This window comes from Pongo abelii, chromosome 18 (genome assembly GCF_028885655.2).
Source record: "Pongo abelii isolate AG06213 chromosome 18, NHGRI_mPonAbe1-v2.0_pri, whole genome shotgun sequence".
NCBI lineage: Eukaryota > Metazoa > Chordata > Mammalia > Primates > Hominidae > Pongo > Pongo abelii.
Genome location: NC_072003.2, coordinates 80498375 through 80521534, shown reverse-complemented (window position 1 = coordinate 80521534; position 23160 = coordinate 80498375). Strand labels below are relative to the sequence as shown.

The 23160-nt window shown below is 43.8% G+C and overlaps 1 protein-coding gene across 2 annotated transcripts; it reads left to right on the top strand.

Annotated features, from left to right (window-relative positions):
* The first annotated feature begins 1034 nt into the window (after positions 1-1034).
* On the top strand, positions 1035-22941 carry C18H16orf46 (chromosome 18 C16orf46 homolog). 2 transcript variants are annotated; one of them, XM_002826675.4, is made up of 4 exons: positions 1035-3327; positions 14250-14339; positions 16495-16742; positions 18356-22941. In XM_002826675.4, exons 3-4 carry the CDS (start codon positions 16533-16535, stop codon positions 19331-19333), a joined length of 1188 nt encoding a protein of 395 aa, XP_002826721.1. In that variant the 5' UTR covers positions 1035-3327; positions 14250-14339; positions 16495-16532; the 3' UTR covers positions 19334-22941. The 2 variants fall into 2 exon arrangements, with proteins under 2 accessions (XP_002826721.1, XP_054390154.1); XM_054534179.2 differs by lacking the exon at positions 1035-3327 and adding an exon at positions 3351-3644.
* The last annotated feature ends 219 nt before the right edge of the window (positions 22942-23160 follow it).

Genomic DNA, 23160 nt, shown 5'->3' with positions numbered 1-23160 from the left:
GGCGGATCATGAGGTCAGGAGATCGAGACCATCCTGGCTAACACGGTGAAACCCCGTCTCTACTCAAAATACAAAAAAATTAGCCGGGCGTGGTGGTGGGCGCCTGTAGTCCCAGGTATTTGAGAGGCTGAGGCAGCAGAATGGCGTGAACCCCGGAGGCAGAGCCTGCAGTGAGCCAAGATGACGCCATGCACTCCAGCCTGGGTGACAGAGCGAGACTCTGTCTCAAAAAAAAAAAAAAAATTTAAATGGGAATCTCAGGGAAGAGGGGGAGGATGAATGTTCTAAATAAAGGTGGGAAGCAAAAGTGGCCATTCTAGAGTATGAAAGTCCATGAGTGGTTATAGTCTCTGAAGAAGGTGGGCGGTTTTTTATTTTTCCCTTTTCCTCCCAAAGACACACATACTTGCTCTGTAACAGCCCCTCTTTTTTCAAAGAGTAGAACATCTGGCAACTTGCTCTTCCACTATTTAGAACACAGAGCCAAATCCACTGTCATTGATGTGACAGTGCTGCCGAAAATACAGGCTTTGAATGGCTCTTCAAATTGACTGAATCCAGGGAATTTAATTTTCATGACCTCATATTCCTTTTGAATGGTTTTGGCATTAATAGAGCAGAAGTTTTGAAGAAAGCTTTCTAGTAACTAAAACTTGAGAAACTGAATAGGTTACCCTCCAAGTGTTAAATTTTTTTTCTGCTATCACCTCCCAGGTAGTTTAGTCGTTAGCTTTAAGTTTTGTTTTGTTTTTTTTTTTTGAGACGGAGTCTTGCTCTTTTGCCCAGGCCCGCCACCTTCCGGGTTCAGGCAGTTCTCCTGCCTCAGCCTCCAGGGTAGCTGGGAATACAGGCACCCGGACCACGACCATGCCCAGCTAATTTTTGTATTTTTAGTAGAGATGGGGTTTTGCCATGTTGCCCAGGCTGGTCTCAAACTCCTGACCTCAGATGATCCACCCGCCTCGGCCTCCCAAAGTGCTGGGATTACAGGCGTGAGCCACCGCGCCCAGCCGCTGAATTTTTCCAATTTCTGTAGTTTTTCTGGGGCTACTAAAAAGAGCACAGTTTAAAAAATTATGCTAACTACAAGCGTGTCTTTTTACTGTATTCTTTCAGACCAAATCACACGTTCCTTCCCATACTTAAAAGAGGTGCCTTTCTTTACACCAGGACTAAATTCCTCTTTCTTCCCTGCAGCAGGCCTTTCCTGCCGCCCAGGCTGGAGAGCAATGGTGCAATCTTGGCTCACTGCAACCTCCACCTCCCGGGTTCAGGTGATTCTCCCACCTCAGCCTCCTGAGTAGCTGGGATTAGAGGCGTCCATCACCACACCCGGCTAATTTTTGTATTAGGGTTTTGAAATGGGGTTTCGCCATGTTGGCCGGGCTGGTCTTGAACTTCTGTCCTCAAGTGATCAACCCGCCTCAGCCTCCCAAAGTGCTGGGATTACAGGTGTGAGCCACCGCACCCAGCCATCCCCCTTTAATTTTAAAAAATAGATATGGGATCTTGTGACACTTCCCAAGCTGGTCTCAAGTGATTCTCCTGCCTTAGCCTCTCCTGTGAGTAACTGGTATTACAGACGCAAGCCCCACTCCTGGCTTTTTTTCTTTAAAATACATTTTATGTGTTAGAGGAAGTTTACATTCACAGCAAAATTGAGCAGAAGGTACAGTTCTGTATGCTTCCATTCTCCGTTTTTGCAATTGGGATCTTACTATAAGTAGAGTTTCTGGTATCTTGACTCAATTCCTATGTTGACTTTTTATAAACATAACTAGCCAAACCCTTGTCCCTTCATGTTTCCACTCAATCATGCTATCGGGCTTTTACCTGCTAAATGCAGGAATAGTTGGTGTCAAGGAAGTCAGATTCTAGATCCTCCAACTTCCCCATGTACTTGCTGTTAGGTTATTTAATTAATATTCATTTAGCAAATCTTAGTTAAGACTTTTGGTATACTTCCCAGAAACTTTTTCTAATATGCAAGGTCTCGCACTGTTTCCCAGGCTGGCATGCAGTGACACAATCATAGCTTACTGCAACCTTCAGTTCCTGGGCACAAGGGAGCCTCCTGCCTCAGCTGGGATTCCAGGTGTGAGCCACGGTGCCCAGCTGTTTTCAATAGATCTGAAGGAAGACCAAAACAAATTGTCACCTGATAAAACATTTAAATGTTTTTGGTTAATACTTACTAGCTTGAGATACAATAAAACCCCTTTTATTGGCATCTTCCTGTTTATGTGAACAAGGTACCTAATAAGCTTTCACGTATGAAAAAAGTTGGAACAGAATTATAGCTGAATCCGTCTCATTGGAGCAATCACAGTGCTAGAGAACTTAGATACCGATTTTTCTTTTTGAGACTTGAGTTTTGCTCTCCAGGCTGGAGTGCAGTGGTGCCATCACAGCTTACTGCAACCTCCGCCGCCCGGGTTCGAGCCATTCTCCTGCCTCAGTTTCCCAAGTAGCTGAGATTACAGGCGCCCGCCACCACACCCGGCTAATTTTTGTATTTTCAGTAGAGACAGGGTTTCGCCATGTTGTCCAGGCTAGTTTCGAACTCCTGATCTCAGGTGATACACTCGCCTCAGCCTCCCAAGTGCTGGGATTACAGGCGTGAGCCACCGCGCCCGGCCTAGATACCGGTTTTCTACAGCAGAAATAGTCACACTTTCTAAAGCAGAAGAGCTTTGGAGTCAGGCCCGAGCTGCAGTGGGGGATGCTTTGCGATCTCTCTTCAGCAAGCTGTTGTTTTAGGGACGTGGGGCCACTTTCCTTTATTTGTACAAAAGATGCCAGTGCCCACTTCAGAGTTGTGCTGCTCCGGGCCAGTTCAGCGAGTGCCCGTCGGCCCGGTGCTGTCGGTCACGTAAGTGGGCTCTTTGAGGTTCACAACGCGTCCTCCCTGGACGTTCTGGGCCTGTTAAGTTTGTGTCCGTGGGAAACGCTCACGGCGGTTCCCCAGGGGGCCGAAGGAGAAAAGTGAGGACGTTTCTGGTCGCCTGCCATCTGCTAAATATCCTAGCAGGCACAAGGGCGCCCCCACGGGACTCGCCGGCCCGAAAGCCCGGGTGGGCCTCCAGCCCCGCCATCTAAGACCCTCCGTCGCCGGCCCTTCCGGCGGCAGCGCCCGGAGCGGGTAGGAGGTGCCACGAACCGCCCCGCCTGTGCTCAGCTTTGTTGGGCTACGTCACTTCCGCCGCGGTCCGGCCCCCAGCGTGGTCGTAACCCAAGGCAACGGCGCGGCCGGCAGCGACCTGAGTAGCCCCTGCAAGTAGGCCGGGGCTAGTTGTCTCGGGGCCTTCCATCCGCTCGGCCCCACAGGTAGGTGTGAACGGCCATTTCTCCACCCCTGGGGCAAGGCCCGGGACCACTCCAACGGCGACAGAGCGAGAGTCCCTGCCTCGTTCGAAAGGAAGCGACCCTCTGACGGGGGGAAGCGAAAGGCAGAGGCACTATGGGCCGGGGCTTCCCCAGAGCGGGCGGGGTCTGGGGAGGGGGCGGGGCCTGAGAAGGAGCCGTTGGGCGCGGAACCCTTTAAGGGCGGGTAGACGGAGGACGGGGAGGAATTCGAAAGGGCAAGCCAGAGCGCTTTTCTGAATGGGATAGCTTGAAAGAAGGGCAGGCGTCTCTGTGGCACGGTAGGAACTGGGGGAGGAAGGGGAAGAGCTAGATGAGGAAGAAAGGCTCATGGCATAAGGGGAGGAGCCTGATAGGGAAAGGGGTGTGGCCTGCAGGAAGGGGCGGGGCTAGATGAAGAGGTGGAGCCGAGCGTGATGCGCCTGGGCTTTAGGGTTGGCAGGTGGAGCGCGTGTGTTTGATGACGTATGCTTTGCTGTGGACTGTAAGCTGTGTGAGAGCAGAGAAGACGAATGCTGCTTTAACTTTTTATTCTCAGTGCTAGGTACTTAGTGAATTCATTAATGTGAGTTGAAAAAGGGGAAGAGTTTGAGACTGAGATTGGAATAGATGTGGTCTGATCGGGAGGGATGGTGTAGAAACTGCGCTCCTCGGCATCATTCTGTGAAATACTTGAGGTTCCTGTGACCTGTAGGCATATAATAAGCAGAAGGCACATATAGTTAACAAGGAGGATAAAATTTATACTCTTGGAAATATGAACAAATTGTGCAAGTTAGGTGGCGCAGGTGCTTAACTTTGAGACAAAGTTTCAGCTCCTTCCAGTGTGTTTCTAAATGCGACTCCCAACTCTTTTTCCTGTAGAAACTATGTCACAAATGATCAGGATGCCCAGGTCAGTCTTCAGGACCTATTTAACTGGTTCATATAAGTGAAGATTGGTCCTGTATTAAGAAACTTAACTTCTACCATGGCTAACAGTATTTCTAATGATTATTCCTTCATTCAGCATTGGTTGTTAAGGACCCGACCCACAGGAACGTTCATTCAAACTCCAAATGAGGCTGCCAGAAACTCATCTTTCCCTGGTTGGAATTTAAGATTCCTTTAAATCTGTAGCTTGTAGGAAGATGAGGGTGTGTGGCACAGTGGAGAGCCAATGAGAAGTTGGGGCAAGGTGATAAGGAGTTTTGAGAGATTACCATCTATCTGCTTTTGACATAAACAGCTTGCGTTTGACTTAATACCTTGGGCCTTGGTTTCTCCTGGTCCATCAGTATTCCCCCACCCTTAATGGATTAGGAATCTGTCAACCAGGTATAGGAAGCTACAGTAAGATATTTGTAATCTGACTATGTAGACAGACTGGCAAACATGTGGCACACTCTTATTTTCTGGAAGACATAATTAATCAACCCCAGAAATTTTTCCTGCTATAGTCAGGTCATAAGATCCTTCTCAATACAACACTCTAGGTAGCCACTACTCGTTTGGAGTTGACAATTCAGAATTTTTTTTGTTTTGTTTTCAGACAGTCTCACCCTGTTACCCAAGCTGGAGTGTAGTGGTGCAATCTCGGCTCACTGCAACCTCTGCCTCTTGGGTTCAAGCGATTCTCCTGCCTCTGCCTTCCAAGTAGCTGGGACTACAGGCGTGAGCCACCATGCCTGGCTAATTTTTGTATTTTCAGTAAAGATGGGGTTTCATCATATTGGCCAGGCTGGTCTTGAACTCCTGACATCAAGTGATCCACCGGCCTCGGCCTCCCAAAGTCCTGGGATTACTGGTGTGAGCTACCGTGCTCGGCCAGAATGTATTCTTTATCCCTGATCTAGGCAATAGGTCTTTTTAAAAAAAGAGAGAGAGAGACATCAACTTCTATAACTCTTGGTAGGTTCCTCTAAAAAAAAAGACTATCTAAATGGATGGATGTGGAATACTGTAGAAAAGATTTAGAAACATAGGCCAGATCATTGCATAGGGAGTAAGATGAAGGTGAATTTGCAGCTAGTTGAATAATTAGCAAATGTCCAAGTGAAAGGGATACCCAGAGGGCATTATCCTTTACCCATCCTTCTCAACGTCTTTATCCGTGATGTAGATGGAGATACAGAAGGTATCCTCGTCAAATTAATGGAGTCATCAAGCAAGAAGGAATGGTCAAACTGTGGGAAGTCAGAGTTAGGTTGTGAACTATCTAAGCAGGTTTAATAATGGTCCAAAAACAAAAGGGGAAATTTTACAAGGATCTGATGCATTGGGGTCTACATCTAAGTAAAACAAAAAGAATAAAGAAAAAGAAAAAAAGAAAAGAAAATCAACAGCATGGTTACGGAGTAAAGAAGACAGGAATTTTTAGCCATTCATGTGAAAAAAAAAAAAAATCTAGAAGTTGTAGTTCACCTCAAGCTCAGTGTTAATCAAGATTGAGTTATAGGGTTGGGTGTGGTGGCTCATGCCTGTAATCCCGACACTTTGGGAGGCCGAGGTGGGCGGATCACGAGGTCAAGAGACCGAGACCATCCTAACCAACATGGTGAAACCCTGTCTCTACTAAAAATACAAAAATTAGCTGGGCGTGATGGCGCGCATCTGTAATCCCAGCTACTCAGGAGGCTGAGGCAGGAGAATCTCATGAACTTAAGAGGCAGAGGTTGCAGAGAGCCGAGATCATACCACTGCACTCCAGCCTGGCAACAGAGCGAGACTCTGTCGTAAAAAAAGAAAGAAAAAAGATTGGGTTATACTTTTTAAAAAATACAGTAACTTTGTTTAATTAATAGATGTAGATTTCAGATCAAAAGGAGTCAGATTTGAAAGTAGACACTAATAGTCAGACCACTTTTGAGGTATTGCTTTCAGTTCCAGGCACCACATTTTAAGAGACAGGTAATTTTGCATTCTTAAGATGATGAGGAACTTGAGATTTGTATCTGACAAAATGATAGCTGTCTTTGGATGTTTTCAGATTTGCGTTTGAGAAGAATACCCAGAACTGAGGAACAAAATTTGCAGGCTTGCGGATGACTTAATTTGAGATCATTCAAATCTTTAGAGCTTCCAATGGAAAGAAAAAAAATTCCTGTAAAGTTATGAGCACTCACTCAGTCATTGAAAGTACTTAAGCAGAAGTATTTAAGCTGAATTATTATTGTATTAGTTTTCTGTTGTTGCTTTGTTCTCTGTTTAAGATCTCCTAAGTCATCCAGTCTAGACTCTTATTGGAAGAACCCACTTCCAAGATCATTGAGACTGTGGGCTGAATTCAGTTTCTTGAAGTCGTAGAACTGAGATCCCTGTTTAATTCCTCATTGTAAACCAGGGTTTTTTCTCAGCTCCCAAATGCCATCCACATTCCTTGGGATGTGACCCCCACTTCATCAAAGCCAGCAACAATGCATTGAATTCCTCTTGTGCTTTGTATCTCTGACTTCTGCTGCTGCTAGCTAAGACAAGTTTGTTTTAGAAGACTATGTCATTTGATTAGGGCCACCCTGATTATCCAAAATAATATCCTATCTTCAGGTCAACTGGTTAATAACCATAATTACATCTGCAAAGTCCCTTTTACCATGTAATATAACATATTTGTGGATGTTATATTTCATCCTATTCACCCAGGGATTAGGGTGGGAAATCTTGAGGGGAGAGAATTTGTAGAATTCTGCCTACCACGTTGTCTTTCAGGAACATTCTAGAAGAGCTTATTGTAGCAGGTATTTTTACCCATTTTTCTCTCCATGACCACAAATTAACCTTATATGCTATTAATTCTGCCTCTAATCAGAGTTGTATCTTTGAATTAAGCACATTTTTAATCTTCCAAAGACATGGAGCTTGTGTTCATGAGACTTTCAATCTCTAATAGGCACTTTTTAGCCTGAATTTATGGTACATACCAATCTGGCTTTACACAGGGTAATAACTACAGACATCTGTTCCCTTCTATAGTGGTAAAATACTTTATGTTTTATATTTTCCTATTGTGAAACAGCAACTGTATTTTCCTTTTTTACCTGAAACTAGTCCTTTTCTGCTAGCATCATGTGACTTCCTATATGGTAGCTATAATTTAGAGGACTAAATAGCTAGTTCCCTTTAGTATGTAACTCTTCATCCAGTTATTTTTTAAAGTATGTTATAATTGGCCAGGCACTTTGGGAGGTTGAGGCGGACAGATCACTTGACATCAGGAGTTGGAGACCAGCCTGGCCAACATGCCAAAACCCCGTTTCTACAAAAAAATACAAAAATTAGCCAGGCATGGTGGCACACGCCTGTCATCCCAGCTACTCAGGAGACTAAGGCTTGAGAATCACATGAACCTGGGAGTCAGAGGTTGCAGTGAGCCAAGATCATGCAATTGCACTCCAGCCTGGGCAAGAGAGTGAGACTCCATCTCAAAAACATAAAAATAAAAAAATAAAAACTAGGATGGGCACGGTGGCTCACGCCTGTAATCCCAGCACTTTGGGAGGCTGAGACTGGTGGATCACCTGAGGTCGGGAATTCGAAACCAGCCTGACCAACATGAAGAAACCCCATCTCTACTAAAAATACAAAATAAGCCTGGCATGATGGCGCATGTCTGTAATCCCAGCTACTTGGGAGGCTGAGGCAGGAGAATCGCTTGAACCCAGAGGCAGAAGTTGCAGTGAGTTAAGATCGCACCATTGCACTCCAGGCTGGGCAACAAGAGTGAAACTCCATCTCAAAATAATAATAATAATAATAATAATAATAATAATAATAATAAAAAGTATGTTATAGCTAGTTTCTTTTTTCTTCTTCTTCTTTTTCTTTTTTTGCATCAGGTATAATCATTACATGAACAACCCCTCAGAGTCAGAGTCCCACCTGGCCTTGTAATCTCAGCTCTGACACAATCTCAGTAACTGTACTTACCTGTATAGGACAGACTGGTGTAGCAACAAGCAGTTCTTCAAATCTCATGGCTGGAGTAATTAAGTTTTTTCTCATCCGTGCACAGTCTGATGAGGGTTTATGGGGACATTTCTCAAAGCTGTGACTCAAAATCTAGGCTTCTTCCGTTCTGTGGAGCCGCTAACTCAACATGTGACCCCCAGGGTCACTGTGGGAAGAGAAGAGAGAACTGAAGGAGGACGTTACCTATTCACTGCCTCACCCAAGAAGTAACACACATTGGTTCCACTCACAGTCTGTTGACCAGGCTAGTCACAAGTCTCTAATCCAACTGCAATGGAGGCTGCAATGTAGGCAAAGACAGTGGCTCTTTGGGCAGCAGTAGCTGTCTCTCACAGTGATCCTGGAACATTCCTCACCTTCCTGCATTTTTTTTCTCATTTATAAGGTGGTACAACTAGTGAGTTATTCTCTTAGAGATTCAGTATATGTACCAGTTAACGTTATGCATTGACTTTTAAATTTTTTTTCTTTTTGGGGTTATTTACTTATTTATTTATTTAGAGACAAGATCTCCCTCTGGGTCCCACACGATCCCCCACCTCAGTCTCCCTAGTAGCTCGGACCACAGGCACACACCACCACGCCTGGCCATTAAAAAAAAATTTTCTAGAGATGGGGTATCTCTGTGTTGCCCTGGCTGTTGTCAAATTCTTGAGCTCAAGTGATCCTCCTGCCTCAACCTCCCAAAGTGCTGAGATTACAGGCGTGAGCCACTGCACCAGCCTGCACTGACTTTTCTTTTCCCAGCATTTGTATCTTAATTGAAACCAGTGTTTCTTTGTCTTGGAAGTGTTCATTTCCAATATAGTGACTTATCTTCCCCTACAGCGATTATATTTTCTTCTCTGGCATTTTTTAGCCTTGATCACAGATAGTCGGTCGCTCTTATTGGTTAGTGATAACCTGCCACATTTGACTGGGCCACTTGGAGCTTCCCCATACCACTGGGAGTGGAGCTTTGGCATTCTGAATATACTGATCTCTAGTAAGGAGCAATCATGTCAGGAACCAGGTAGGAATGTTCTTTTCACTCTTAGTGGGGCTGGATGGAGTCTCACGAGGTCAGAACAAATATAACTCACCATATCGCCGCTGTCTGATTGGCACTGGATTCCCAGGAACAAGTATGTCCACACAATATAGTGAAAAGAAGTACACATGGACTCTGGAGTCAGAAAAGCATGGTGTGGTGGTTCAAGACATGTCTGAAAATTATTTGATACTTCTCCCATACAGAAGAAGAGTCTGTGCCCCTTCCTCTTGAATGTGGGCTGACCCCAATGGCTGATAAACCAGTTGAGACCAGCAGTGAAACTATACATGACTATAAGTTATTATATAGAAGTGAAACTATAGAGTGACTTATAAGATCATAAAGCTACTCGGGAGGCTGAGGTAGGAGAATGGCTTGAACCTCGGAGGCGGAGGTTGCAGTGAGCCGAGACCATGCCATTGCACTCCAGCATGGGCAACAAGAGCAAAACTGCATCTCAAAAATAAATAAGTGAAAATAAAAAATAGGAAACCCCCAAATAAAAGCTGTCCAGTTTTAAGATTTATATCTATGATCCATTGTAAAGTGTTTTTGCATATAGTCGGTTAATTGTTGCAACACCATTAGTTGAAAAGACAGTCCTTTCTGTATTTAATTATTTGTGTGCCTTTGTTTAAAAAAACCTATTGGCCATATTTGGGGGGGTGTATTTCTGGATTCCTTATTCTGGCGCATTGACCTATGTGTCTCTTCATTCACTAATACCATACTGCTTTGATTACTGTAGCTTTATGGTAATTCTTAAAACTGGGTAGTGTGATTCCTCCACTTAATTCTTCCTTTTTAAAATGTTTCCGCTATTCTAGTTCCTTTACCTTTCCCAATAAATTCTAAAACTGGCTTGTCAGTGTAAAGAATCCTGCTGTAGATTCCTATTTATATCATCTCAATATTCATCAGTGCACTCTTACAACTTCTTTTTTAACCTTTCAATCTATTCTTGGGCCTTTGTGTTTTCATATAAATTTTAGAATCCAAAAATTTGAAAAAGGTTTTTTGTTTTTTTTTTTTGAGATGGAGTCTCACTCTGTCGCCTAGACTGGAGTGCAGTGGCGTGATCTCGGCTCACTGCAAGCTCCGCCTCTTGGGTTCAAGCAATTCTCTGCCTCAGCCTCCTGAATAGCTGGGATTGCAGGCGCCCACCACCACGCCCAGCTAATTTTTTTTGTATTTTTAGTAGAGACGGGGTTTCACCATCTTGACCAGGTTGGTACTGAACTCATGACCTCGTGATCCACCCGCCTCAGCCTCCCAAAGTGCTGGGATTACAGGCGTGAGCCACCGCGCCTGGTGAAAAAGGTTTTAAGAACCGCATTATAATGTTTTAAGTCCAGTCTTATCTTCCTAAAATCTAGGACTTCCCATTCCTAGGAAATGGTCCAGGGAGTCTCGATTCTATTTTCAATGATGATAAATGTCCACATTTTAGGTAGTGACATTCACAGTACATATGGGTCATTTTCTTTGTATTTCACGTCTAATGATACCAGATTAATGTGGTACCAGGACAGTATGATCAGTCACCAAAATCTGGCTTCTTACTCCTCCTGGAGATATAGAAGGAAGTATTAGCCCTGCTTCTCCTTAAAGTTAGGCAATGTCTGTGATTTGCTCCAGGCTAATGACATGTGAACTGAAGTCAAATGAGTGACTTCCAGAAAGAAGCATCTAAGAGCCATGTTTGCCATCACACTCTGCATCACAGTTGGCTGTGGTTTCCGACGACGCAGGCGGCCTCGGTCAGTTCATGTTCAGGAGTGAGGATGATGTGGAACAGAGTTCCAGACATCATAAAATGAACCTGCAGCATGAGTTAGAAAGAAGCCTATGTTTTTTTAACCACTGGAAAAGAAATAGGGCTGTTTGTTATTGCAGCCTATCCTTGCCTGTCTTGACTAATGCTAGGTAGTTGAGACTGACAGACAGTACTCCTCCTAACTCAAGTGTACCCACTGCAGCCTTCTTCAAAAAGAGCCTGGCAGCTTGAGTCCTATCTGGGGCAAAAAAAGACATAAACCAAAAACAAGCAAACACAAAATAAGAGTTCTATTTTTTTTATAAGTCCATTTCTAACTTCATTTTCATTAAAATAATAAAGTACCCACGTTATTACCTTCTTTATCAAAACAATATGAAGGGCCAGGCATAGTGGCTTATGTTTATAATCCCAGCACGTTGGGAGGCCAAGGCGGGTGATCACCTGAGGTCAGGAGTTCATGACCATCCTGGCCAACATGGTGAAACCCTGTCTCTACTAAAAATACAAAAAAAATTAGCCGGGCATGGTGGCATGCGCCTGGAATCCCAGCTACTTGGGAGGCTGAGGCACAAGAATCACTTGAACCCAGGAGGCAGAGGTTGCAGTGAGCCGTAATCATGCCACTGCACTCCAGCGTGGGCAACAGAACGAGACTTGGTCTCAAAAAAAAAAAAAATATATATATATATATATATATATAAAACAAAGAAAGTCCAGGCTCACGCCTGTAATCCCAGCACTTTGGGAAGCCAAAACGAGAGGATCGCTTGAGGCCAAGAGTTGGAGACCAGCCTGGTCAATGTAATGAGACCCCATCTCAAAAAAAAAAGAAAAAATGCAAAGAAATACAAAGGCCCTTTCTGTACTATATGGCATGGTCATTTCTTCTGCTATCATTTCACTTCTTTTCAGCTACCAGGCCTTTGGAAATTTTTTTATGTTCTTGGTCGGGTGGTCTCTTTCCACATAGGTTTTTCTTTGGGCAGTGTTACTTATTTATAAATAGGAGATACGTTCATTGTTCTCAGTTTACACTGATTTCTCCCCCTCTTTTCCAATTTTAACTTTTATACAACACACAACAGAAAACATGTCATTTTGCTGTATTCAATTGGTATGCCTCTACTGTTGACTGTGGTAGCTTAATGGTTGTCTTTGTTCATTTCAAGAGCAAGACACTTCGTACTCTAAATTATAGATTGGTTAGGTGTTAAAGCTACATTAACTTTGCCGGATGTATAACAAAGGAGCATTTGATAGTCTATGTACTTCTCAGTTCATTAACAAATTACATGATCTCAATATAGTGTCACAGATCCAAATAGTAATGTCTGTTCTTTTCTGCATTTACACCTGTTCCTTTGGCCATTCAATAAATTCAATGAGAAGGCCTTGTGTACTGTGACTTAAGAATAATTGGACAAATACTTCTGGAGTTCCTCTAAATCACTTTTATAAACCCTATTATCTGATGTTATATCTTTGTTGTACATCTGTGTTTTTTTTTTTCAATAAGTCCTTGTTCACGGTCTTTACTCCAACTTAAAATTACACAAACTATGTTATCTGTTCATTGATACATTTATTTCTTTGGGAGGCTGAGACAGGTGGATCACCTGAGGTCAGGAGTTCAAGACTAGCCTGGCCAACATGGTAAAACTCCGTTTCTACTAAAAATACAAAAATTAGCCCTGCATGGTGGCGCATGCCTGTAATCCCAGCTACTCAGGAGGCTGATGCAGGAGAATCGCTTGAACCCAGGAGGCGGAGGTTGCAGTGAGCCGAGATCGCACCATTGTACTCCAACCTGGGCAACAGAGCGAGTGTCTCAAAACAAAAAACAAACAAAAAACCAAAACAAACAAACCACATTTATTTCAGTTTGCTTAAGGTCAAAATTCATCGTACCCTGGCTTCTATCATTATTCCACATTTCATTTCTTGGAGCTCTCCGATAACATCATGGCTTTAAAAGTTTTATTACAGGAAATTTCATGCTTACATAAAAATATAATAGTACGATTAATCCCCATGTCCTCATACCCATCTACAACAAACAGAACTTAAGGGCACTTTGGTTTCATTATTCCATCCCTAACCTCAACCTCACATTATTTTGAAGCAAATCATATTATTGGTAAAAGAAAATAAACCACTTTACAGTTATTTGGCTGATCATTTCCTTTTTGTGTCTGTCTTTAAATGCTACTAGAAAAGGTATTTTCTGGATTATGGTAAATTTCCATAGGCTATATTTTTTAGGCTCTCATTCACCATCTTTATTTCATTTCCAAATATCTTAAGTTCTTTGATCAATTTTTCTTTGGGTTTATTCTTGTTTATTCAAACATGCATTTTGGGGGCTTGGATCAGAGTCAACTATTTCTTTTGTATATGTTGGTTCTAATCACTTTAATAGCTTGTGTAATAGAGTTTAATACCTTCTGGCCTACATCTTTGAGCTTTCCCGCTTTGTACTCTAAATCCAGTTTTAGAGTTGCATCTGCAAATGCATCTCCATGGCAACATCTTCACTGTGATCTTTGTGTTTTCTTGATGTGGTGGAAAACGTTTGTATGGACTTTGATGTATGCTTTATCCTGGTGATTCTCAAACTGAATCAGGTTGTAAAGTCCAATGGAAGCCAAGAAATGGGATGGTATGAGCTCTTGGTTTATGTCAAATGTGTAAGTCAGGCATAATTTTACTACCAGAAAATATTATATGAATATAGATGTCTGCATTCCAACATAAAAGTAAAACTGCATACAAATTGCAAGGAATCACATATCCACTCTTTTCTTTGATCTTCTCTATTGATTCTTGTCCATTTCTGCGTGTCATCTGCTAACATGAGCTGGAAGACAAGAATGGGTAATAAAACTTGACAGTTACAAAAAAATTAGCCGGGCATGGTGGCAGGCGCCTGTAGTCTTAGCTTCCTGGGAGGTTGAGGCAGGAGAATTGCTTGAACCCGGGAGGCAGAGGTTTCAGTGAGTTGAGATCACACCACTGCACTCCAGCCTGGGCAACGGAGCGAGACAAAAAAAACTTGATAGTATGTTTAGAGAAGAGAAACTTAAAATACAACTTTCCTATCCACTAACTGAATTTCTTTTTAATTAGGAAAAGACCACCAATATTCTCTTTCGGTAGCGGAGCGTCTTGATCCTGCCTGAAGTACACCAGTGTTCTGAAGGTGCATCTGGTGATCTGGTATGCAGTAATCTGACCTTTTGATTAATAATACTGTGTTAATCGACTCAGGGATGATTCTTAGTTTTGAGTCACAAGGAATCAATATAGTTCCTTATGAACCCTCATTACATAAGTAAAGTGCTTATAAAAATGTAGTGTTGGCCAGGCATGGTGACTCATGCCTGTAATCCCAGCTACTTGGGAGGCTGAGGCAGGAGAATTGCTTGAACCTGGGAGGCGGAGGTACAACTTCCAACTTGAAATTATGCAAAATTTACTCCAGTAAATTTTGTCAATGAGCTAAGATCGCACCACTGCACTCCAGCATGGGCAACAGAGTGAGACTCTGTCTCAAAAGCAAAACAAAACAAAACAAAAAAACTAAGCTTATGTGAAAAAGTCAAAATGGTAATTAAACAGATTTGTCATAAGAAGTACTGATCTTTTCCTAAACAAAAAATGAAAAAAACTAGTTTTCTGGCATGGGTCATGTTTGGCTGAGAAAAAGCAAGGAGTGGGTGTCCCCTGTGGCTTCTGTCTTATCACAAGCAAGGAACTTCTTGAGAAGACACTGGGTGCTTATCAGCATTTGAGCCAGAGCTTTGGTGGTCACTGCTCAGGTATTCTAGTTAATTTCTGCATCTGTAGGAAGGTATCATGCATGCTTTTGCCTTTTTTTTTTTTTTTTTTTTTTGAGATGGATTCTTACTCTGTCGCCCAGGCTGGAGTGCAGTGGCGTGATCTTGGCTCACTACAACCTCTGCCTCCCAAGTTTAAGAAATTCTCCTGCTGCAGCCTCCTGAGTAGCCAGGACTACAGGTGTGCACCACCACACCTGGCTAACTTTTTTGTATTTTTAGTAGAGATAGGGTTTCACCATGTTGGTCAGGCTGGTCTCAAACACCTAACCTCAAATGATCCACCCAGCTCGGCCTCCCAAAGTGCTGGGATTACAGGAGTGAGCCATCGCACCCAGCCACTTTTGCCCTTTTTATAGATGAGCAAACAGACCCAGAAAAGTAAGTCATTGCTCAATGGACACAGCCGGTAAACAGGACTGGAACTGTTCAGCTCTTTGGCTCTGATCAGGATTACAACTTTCCAGACCCTTTGTCTAGATTCTAAATGCCAAGTGCATTTTCCAGAAAAACATCCATTAATGGTAGATAGGGTTATCACCATCACCTACTGTTTTACTTTGCTAGGGGCATCATGACAATGTACCACAGACTGAGTGGCTTAAATAACAGAAATGTATTACCTCATAGGTCTGGATTCTCAAAGTCCAAAATCAAAGTATTGGCAGGGTTTGTTCCTTCTGAGGGTTGTGAGAGGAGGCTCTGTTCCAGGCTGCTGTCTTTGGCTTGTAGATGGCCATCTTCTCCCTATGTCTCTTCATATCTTCTTTTTTTTGAGACAGAGTCTCACTCTGTTGCCCAGGCTGGAGTGCAATAGCGTGATCTCGGCTCACTGCAACCTCCACCTCCTGGATTCAAGTGATTCTCCTGCCTCAGCCTCCCGAGTAGCTGGGATTACAGGTGCGCACCACCACACCCAGCTAATTTTGTATTTTTGGTAGAGATGGGGTTTCGCCATGTTGGCCAGGCTGGCCTCAAACTCCTGACCTCAGGTTCCATCAGCCTCAGCCTCCCAAAGTGCTGAGAATACAAGTGTGAGCCATCGCTCCTGGCTGCCTTATCTTTCATAGTGCCAGTGGTTGGCAGTGGATGGTTTCATAATATTTGTTCTCAGTCTATTCCTGAATGTTTCTTTCTTTCTTTTCTTTTTTTTTTTTTTTTTTTTTGAGACATAATCTCACTCTCTAACCCAGGCTGGAGTGCAGTGGCCAATCTCAGCTCACTGCAACCTCTGCCTCCTGGGTTCAAGTGATTCTCCTGCCTCAGCCTCCCGAGTAGCTGGGATTACTGGCACCCGCCTTATTTTTAGTAGAGACGGGCTTTCACCATGTTGGGCAGACTGCTCACAAACTCCTGACCTCAAGTGATCCGCCTGCCTTGGCCTCTCAAAGTAATTCCTGGAATTACAGGCATGAGCCACCGTGGCCGGCCATATTCCTGAATGTGTCTTGAAGATATTTCACCTGAGTATTGAATTGCTTTTTTAAAAAAAAAATTAATATTAAAAACGAAGTTCCATTCATGTTTTCAAACAGCAAGAAGATGTTAAAAACTTTAAGCAACCATCACAGTAATGGATCTCTGTCAGAAAAATGAGACTGACTTAGAAAATGCTGAAAATAATGAAATTCAATTCACAGAAGAAACAGAACCAACCTATACTTGTCCAGATGGAAAAAGTGAAAAAAATCATGTTTATTGTCTTCTCGATATCAGTGACATTACGCTTGAACAAGATGAAAAAGCCAAAGAGTTTATTATTGGAACTGGATGGGAAGAGGCAGTAAGTATCTTCCTGAGTCACAGCTTTTCTGTCTCTCGCACATCAGTGTTTTGGTGCAAACCTGTTTTTTCCAAAAGTAGTTAATATTACCAAAAAATGTGGAATCAATGGCATGTAGAAACCCTGGAATCGAGGTAAAATATTACTGATGATAATAGCAGCACCTACTGTGGGTATTTATGGCCACTTAGTATGTGGACAGCACAGTATTAAGTGCTTTGGATAAATTAATTCATCTAACATCTCAATAGCCATATGGGGCAAGTTTTCTTCCCAGCCTCGCTTTGTGGATGAATATACCGAGTCACTCGGAAGATAAAGTAACATGCTCGAGATCACCCAGCCAATAAGTAGCCAAGGCAGGGCTTGAATCCAGGTCTCCTGGACTCTAGAACCCTGAGCTCGTTAACAGCTGTGCTGAACTCCCTGAGAGAACTGAGGCTTCTTTCCTAATGGTTCTACTTAGAACTCTGTGGGGTTTTTTTGTTGTTTTTTTTTTCCTGAGATGGAGTCTCTCTTTGTCACCCAGGCTGGAGTACAATGGCACAATCTTGGCTCACTGCAACCTCTGCCTCCTGAGTTCAAGTGATTCTCCTGTCTCAGCCTCCTAAGTAGCTGGGATTATAGGTGCTCACCATGCCCAGCTAATTTTTGTATTTTTAGTAGAGACGGGGTTTCACCATATTGGCCAGGCTGGTTTCGAACTCTTGACCTTAGGTGATCTGCCCACCTCAGCCTCCCAAAGTGCTGGGATTACAGGCCTGAGCCACTGCGCCTGGTCTGCAGGCTTACTCTTAAACAATTCTTAGAATCAATCATAGAATCCTATATTTAAAACTATAAGAAAACTAAAAAAAAAAAAAAAAGCATAATACTATAAGAAAACTTGGTCTAATCCAGTGATTAAACATAGGATTACCAGATAAACAATACCTAATTTATCAATATAAGTATGTCCAAAATGTGGTCCTGTATTTTTACTGGCAACCCTTTTTTAATGGTGATCTCTGTGGCAAGATGAGCCAGAGGACTCTGGGCGTGGATGGGGAGTAGGTATCCCTGGGTATGCAGGGCTCCTCTGCATTCCAGAACCTGCCTCTGCTCCTCGGTCTCCTTCCAGCCTCTCCAAGCAACAGTGTTCCCCAGGTATGGGAAGCAGAGACTGGCGGTGCTCGAAATCCTTGTTGGTGGGACAAGTATGAACGGTTTTCATTTTATTTTAATAGCTTCGAATTTAAATATGCATTTGAAAAGAAATATAGTCAGCACATCAAAGTGGCCATTTACAAATACTATTGCGTAGTATTTTAGTATTAACAAATGCCCTTGCTAGTATTTAGGATTAACAAATACTATTACAAATACTGTTATTGCTTTATAGGGGTGAAAGTAGGTATTACACTTTTTTTACATGCTTTGCAACTTTGAAGGAATTTTTTTTTAAGTGAATGAATTTTAAGAAAATTATTAGTAGGGGAAGGGGTAGTGAAACAATAAATAAAAATAAGAATATTGTTTCACATAAGACTGCCAAAATGGGAATGTGGCCAAAATTGGAGCAAGGACGGTTTGGGCCCCTCAGCTGGAGGAGTAACATGCTGCTTTATTTGCAGGTCCAAGGGTGGGGAAGGACTTCTCCAGCTGCCTGCATCTGGCCGAGGAAGACACCAAAAAAGGCGAGGGTAGGGGAAGGTGCCTGCAGCGATTGCTTAGTGTGTGTTAACCTCTCCCACTGGAGCCTTGAGACCAAGCCTCCTACTGAGGGGGGCCCAGAGAAGGATCAGAGCAGCCCCTCCCAGACTCAGGCAGCCCCCCAGGGCCCCAGCACTGCTTCCAGGGCAATTAGCAACATCTGCTTTCCCACCTACTTTCGAGCAGAGAAAAAAAGTCTGCAAATCAAGGAGTTTATTTGGTGCAACAAAGACTGGGCCATTCCCGACACTAACAGGGGCAAGGCCCTTGGGAACCCCAGTGGAGGGGCCCACAGAGGGCTGTCCATCCCAGGCCCCCTGACTTCCAGGGCCCTCCTAGTTCTGCCTCCCCTGAAGGCTTCACTTTCAAATGCCTTGGATGTTCTGGGTAAGAAGAGTAAGAACTCTTTCTTGCAGTCAGAAGAGAAGGTGCTAAGTGTGGAAAAGGATGGGTGTGTGGCTTGTGCATACGGCTTGAAAACAGCAGATGAGAAAGGTGAAAAGAGACCCAGTGAGCTGGCCAAACACCCTATGGTCAACAACACGCCATCCTCCCCGTCCCCAGCGGCCCGGACATCCCTGCTGGCCGATCCGGAGCAGCGCTGCCTGCATTGGTCCCTCCTGTCTGAGAAAAACCTGGCGTGCCCTCCAGACCCCAGCAACGTTCGCTACCTTGCTGCCTTGCAGCTTCTGCAGAAACGGGGAGTGCAAAACTACAAATCCAAATTCAAAGCCAAGGAGCCAAGATCTCCTGTGATCACCCAAAAGCACGTTCTCCCAAAGGCCAAGCAGGAAAACAGGCCCCAAATGCTGGAGACCAAAGTTTTCCCAAGACCTCTCTTGCCATCTCTCACAGTGAGCAGAGTTGTCATTCCTGTCTCTACCCACAGGATCCTCTGAGCGGTCACGGTAGAACCCCTGGGAAAAAGCACCACTTGAGATGCAGCCATCCTTTCTCTTTCTTCTCTCTCATTTCCAACCCGCCCGCCACCCTCTCTTTCTCTCCTCCCCGTCAGTCTGTCTTTACTCTTCTTTTCCTCCATTTTTTCTTTATAGTACAGCCGAAGAAAACTGAACCTCAGTGGATTGTTGGGATTTATTTTCTAAAACACCATGTTCATGTGTTACGTGCTTCTGCTACTTAGCTATTCACAAAATGCCAATTGGTCTTGCCAGCCCCGGCCTCTGCCTGCCTCATGTCCACTCCCAGCAGAAGCCACGCAGAAGGTGGGGAATCCAAAGGGCCTCCTTCCCTCCATGCTGGCCCCAGGTCAGCCCAGAGCCATCTGGCAGGTGTCCTTTCTGCCCCACCCTCGTGCCTCAAAGTAAGTATACTGGGCTGATTTTTTGAAAGTGCCTCCTGATTTTTTGAACGAAGCAGGTGTCTATCTGCTGCCTCATTTGCTTTTGCAACAAAGATCTGAAGAATTGCTTTAATAAAAAACTCCAGGCCGGGCACGGTGGCTCACGCCTGTAATCCCAGCACTTTGGGAGGCCAAGGCGGGTGGATCATCTGAGGTCAGGAGTTTAAGACCAGCCTGACCAACATGGAGAAACCCTGTCTCTACTAAAATAATACAAAATTAGCCGGGTGTGGTGGCGCATGCCTGTAATCTCAGCTACGCAGGAGGCTGAGGCAGGAGAATTGCTTGAATCCGGGAGACAGAGGTTGTGGTGAGCCGAGATCGTGCCATTGTACTCCAGCCTGGGCAATAAGAGTGAAACTCCACCTCAAAAGAAAGAAAAGAAAACTCCAGCTTGGGTCCAGGACGTCCAAGGCATCAGAGACCCTGTGTGTCCAGGGTGTCACACCCTCAGATTGTTTCCATGTATATACACTGTCTGTCGTCTCCTGCATTTTCAGGGTGCCATATCCTCAGATTCCACCCTCATACTAATCTGTCTGTCTGGAAGTTTTAGCTATAGTGCTACAAAATCCAGCCTGGGAAGCAGGTTAAGAATAATTACTTTTTGGGGCCAGGCGCGGTGGCTCACGCCTGTAATCCCAGCACTTTGGGAGGCTGAGGCGGGCGGATCACGAGGTCAGGAAATCGAGACCATCCTGGCTAACATGGTGAAACCCCATCTCTACTAAAAATACAAAAAATTAGCCGGGCATGGTGGTGGGCTCCTGTAGTCCCAGCTACTCGGGAGGCTGAGGCAGGAGAATGGCGTGAACCCAGGAGGTGGAGCTTGCAGTGAGCAGAGATCGCGCCACTGCACTCCAGCCTGGGCAACAGAGCGAGACCCCATCTCAAAAAAAAAAAAAAAAGATTACTTTTTGGGAAAAAAAATAAAAAGATCACTGTGATTATCATCCCACATGCTTCCTTTGGCATTACTTTGCATCTAATGTTTGGAAACCCTCAACCCCAGACACTTTTGGAAAGGGGCTGTTACTTTCTCCCTCTGTCCTTCCTCTACCCTCATTTTACCCCAACTCATATTCCCACAGTTCTATCTAAATTAAATGACATTTGTAAATGATTTATATTTTAAATGCCAAGTGATGTTGCTATATAGACACATGTTCTGATGAACCGTTCTGTGATACCAGTAATCATTAAGCTGCTTTGTAATTACATAGTTTGAATTTGCTTAAGGTAGGTTGGACTTGAACTCTGGATTTCCTGTCTCCTAAACGATGGAGTAGACAGAATATATGACTGTATTTGTAAATATCTGCTTCCATAGTGGTCTTTGTAATGTCTTGTCTGTTTGCCTAGGGTTTTGTTTTGTTTTGTTTTGTTTTTTTGAGACAGAGTCTCGCTCTGTCACCCAGGCTGGAATGCAGTGGCATGATCTTGGCTCGCTGTAACCTCTGCCTCCTGGGTTCAAGTGATTCTCGTGCCCCAGCCTCCCAAGTAGCTGGTATTACAGGTGCTCACCACCACACTCAGCTCATTTTTGTATTATTAGTAGAGACTGGGTTTCTGGAGGTTGCAGTGAGCTGAGATCACGCCATTGTACTTCAGCCTGGGCAACAGAACAAGACTGTCTCAAAATAAATAAATAAATAAAATAAGAATCCAAGGCCTCTTCCCAGACATTATCTCTTTTAATCCTGCATGTATGCATGGGAATCAGGGATCATTTTCCTCTTCTAACCCAAGGAGAAATTGTTCAACAGAGGGTTGGGTTTGGTCAGGACAGCATTAAGGTTTGTAGCCTGGGTTTCTGAAGGCTCAAACTATATTTTACAGGTTGGGGACGTTTGAAGTACTAGGTGGAAAATATCACATAAGGCAGGAAGGAGGGCTCAAGAATGTCATTTCTTCCTTTAAGATGGGAACAATTTTCAGACACAGGATGTGGTGAAGATGACCAGGTAGTGTATGTTGAACTCCAACAGAGATCTGTGTTTTTCCTGAATGCATTGAGTGGATCAAATATAACAAGCTGGATAATTTCCCTCTAATGAATAACTGACTGTTCAAAATTGTATGGAAGTCCTTTGGCCTGCAAGCTGGCATTTGGATATTTGATGATGGGTCTTTACTCTCTAATGGGTTCTCAGAACTTACCTTTGCAACTTGTCAACTAAGGTGCTCCTTGCTTGGGTCCAGTCCATCTTAATTCCCTGGCCTTTTTCCGCATCTGGTTTTGCCTGTATTTCCACTGTGCCAGTGTAAACACCATCACTGTGCAGATTAAGGCATGACTCTTGTACTGAATTTGTGCATACGGAGGTGTTCCAGGAAAAAACTTTTCAAGTTCAATCTCCTAGATCAAAAAGCATCTGTATATTTTCTTGGACACAGTCTCAGGATAAATCCAGTATTCACTGCAATAAGTAAAGATAAGAACCATCTTCCTTTTTCCTAGGAGGTGAGAACCATTAGGATGTATATTTTTTAGTACCCCAGCTTTGCCACTGAGCATTTCTGCCTTTGCCTATAAAATGAGCGAGTAGTGTCTGAAGTTTCCCTAGTTCTGTCATTTTAATGCATTTAACTTGCCTGCAAACATTATTATTATAGAGACTCAAAATGGTGAACAGTTGTTTCTGTTTCAGGTTTTTGTTTGTTTGTTGAGACGGAGTTTCGCTCTTCTTGTCCAAGCTGGAGTGCAATGGCACAATCTTGGCTCACTGCAACCTCTGCCTCCCGGGTTCAAGTGATTCTCCTGCCTCAGCCTCCTGAGTAGCTGGGATTACAGGCGTGCGCCACCACGCCCAGCTAATTTTTGCATTTTTAGTAGAGAGGGGGTTTCACCGTGTTAGCCAGGATGGTCTCGATCTCCTGACCTTGTGATCCGCCCGCCTTGGCCTCCCAAAGTGCTGGGATTACAGGCATGAGCCACCACGCCCGGCCTGTTTCAGGTTTTGATCAGTCTTGCTCTGGATCCTGGCCTTTCTAATGTGAAAAAAAAAAAAAACTAAATGAATTTCAGTTTATACATTTCAAAAGATGATGATAGTAAAAACCCTAAAGAAATTTTTTTTTTAACCTAAGACCGTGGGCACTTAACCTTCTCTACCAACACATACTTTTTTTTTTTTTTTTTTTTTGAGACAGAGTCTTCCTCTGTGGGCCAGGCTGGCATGATCTCAACCCACTGCAACCTCTGCCTCCCGGGTTCAAGCAATTCTCCTGCCTCAGACTCACGAGTAGCTGGGATTACAGGTGTGCACCACTATGCCCAGCTAATTTTTGTATTTTTAGTAGAGACAGGGTTTCACCATGTAAGCCAGGCTAGTCTCGAACTCCTCACCTCAAATGATGCGC

Bases quoted from the DNA above. Each gene is read 5' to 3' on its own strand.
- C18H16orf46 (XM_002826675.4), top strand. From the start codon at position 16,533: ATGGATCTCTGTCAGAAAAATGAGACTGACTTAGAAAATGCTGAAAAT. The intron at 16,743-18,355 runs GTAAGTATCTTC...CTTTATTTGCAG, and splicing joins GAACTGGATGGGAAGAGGCA to GTCCAAGGGTGGGGAAGGAC.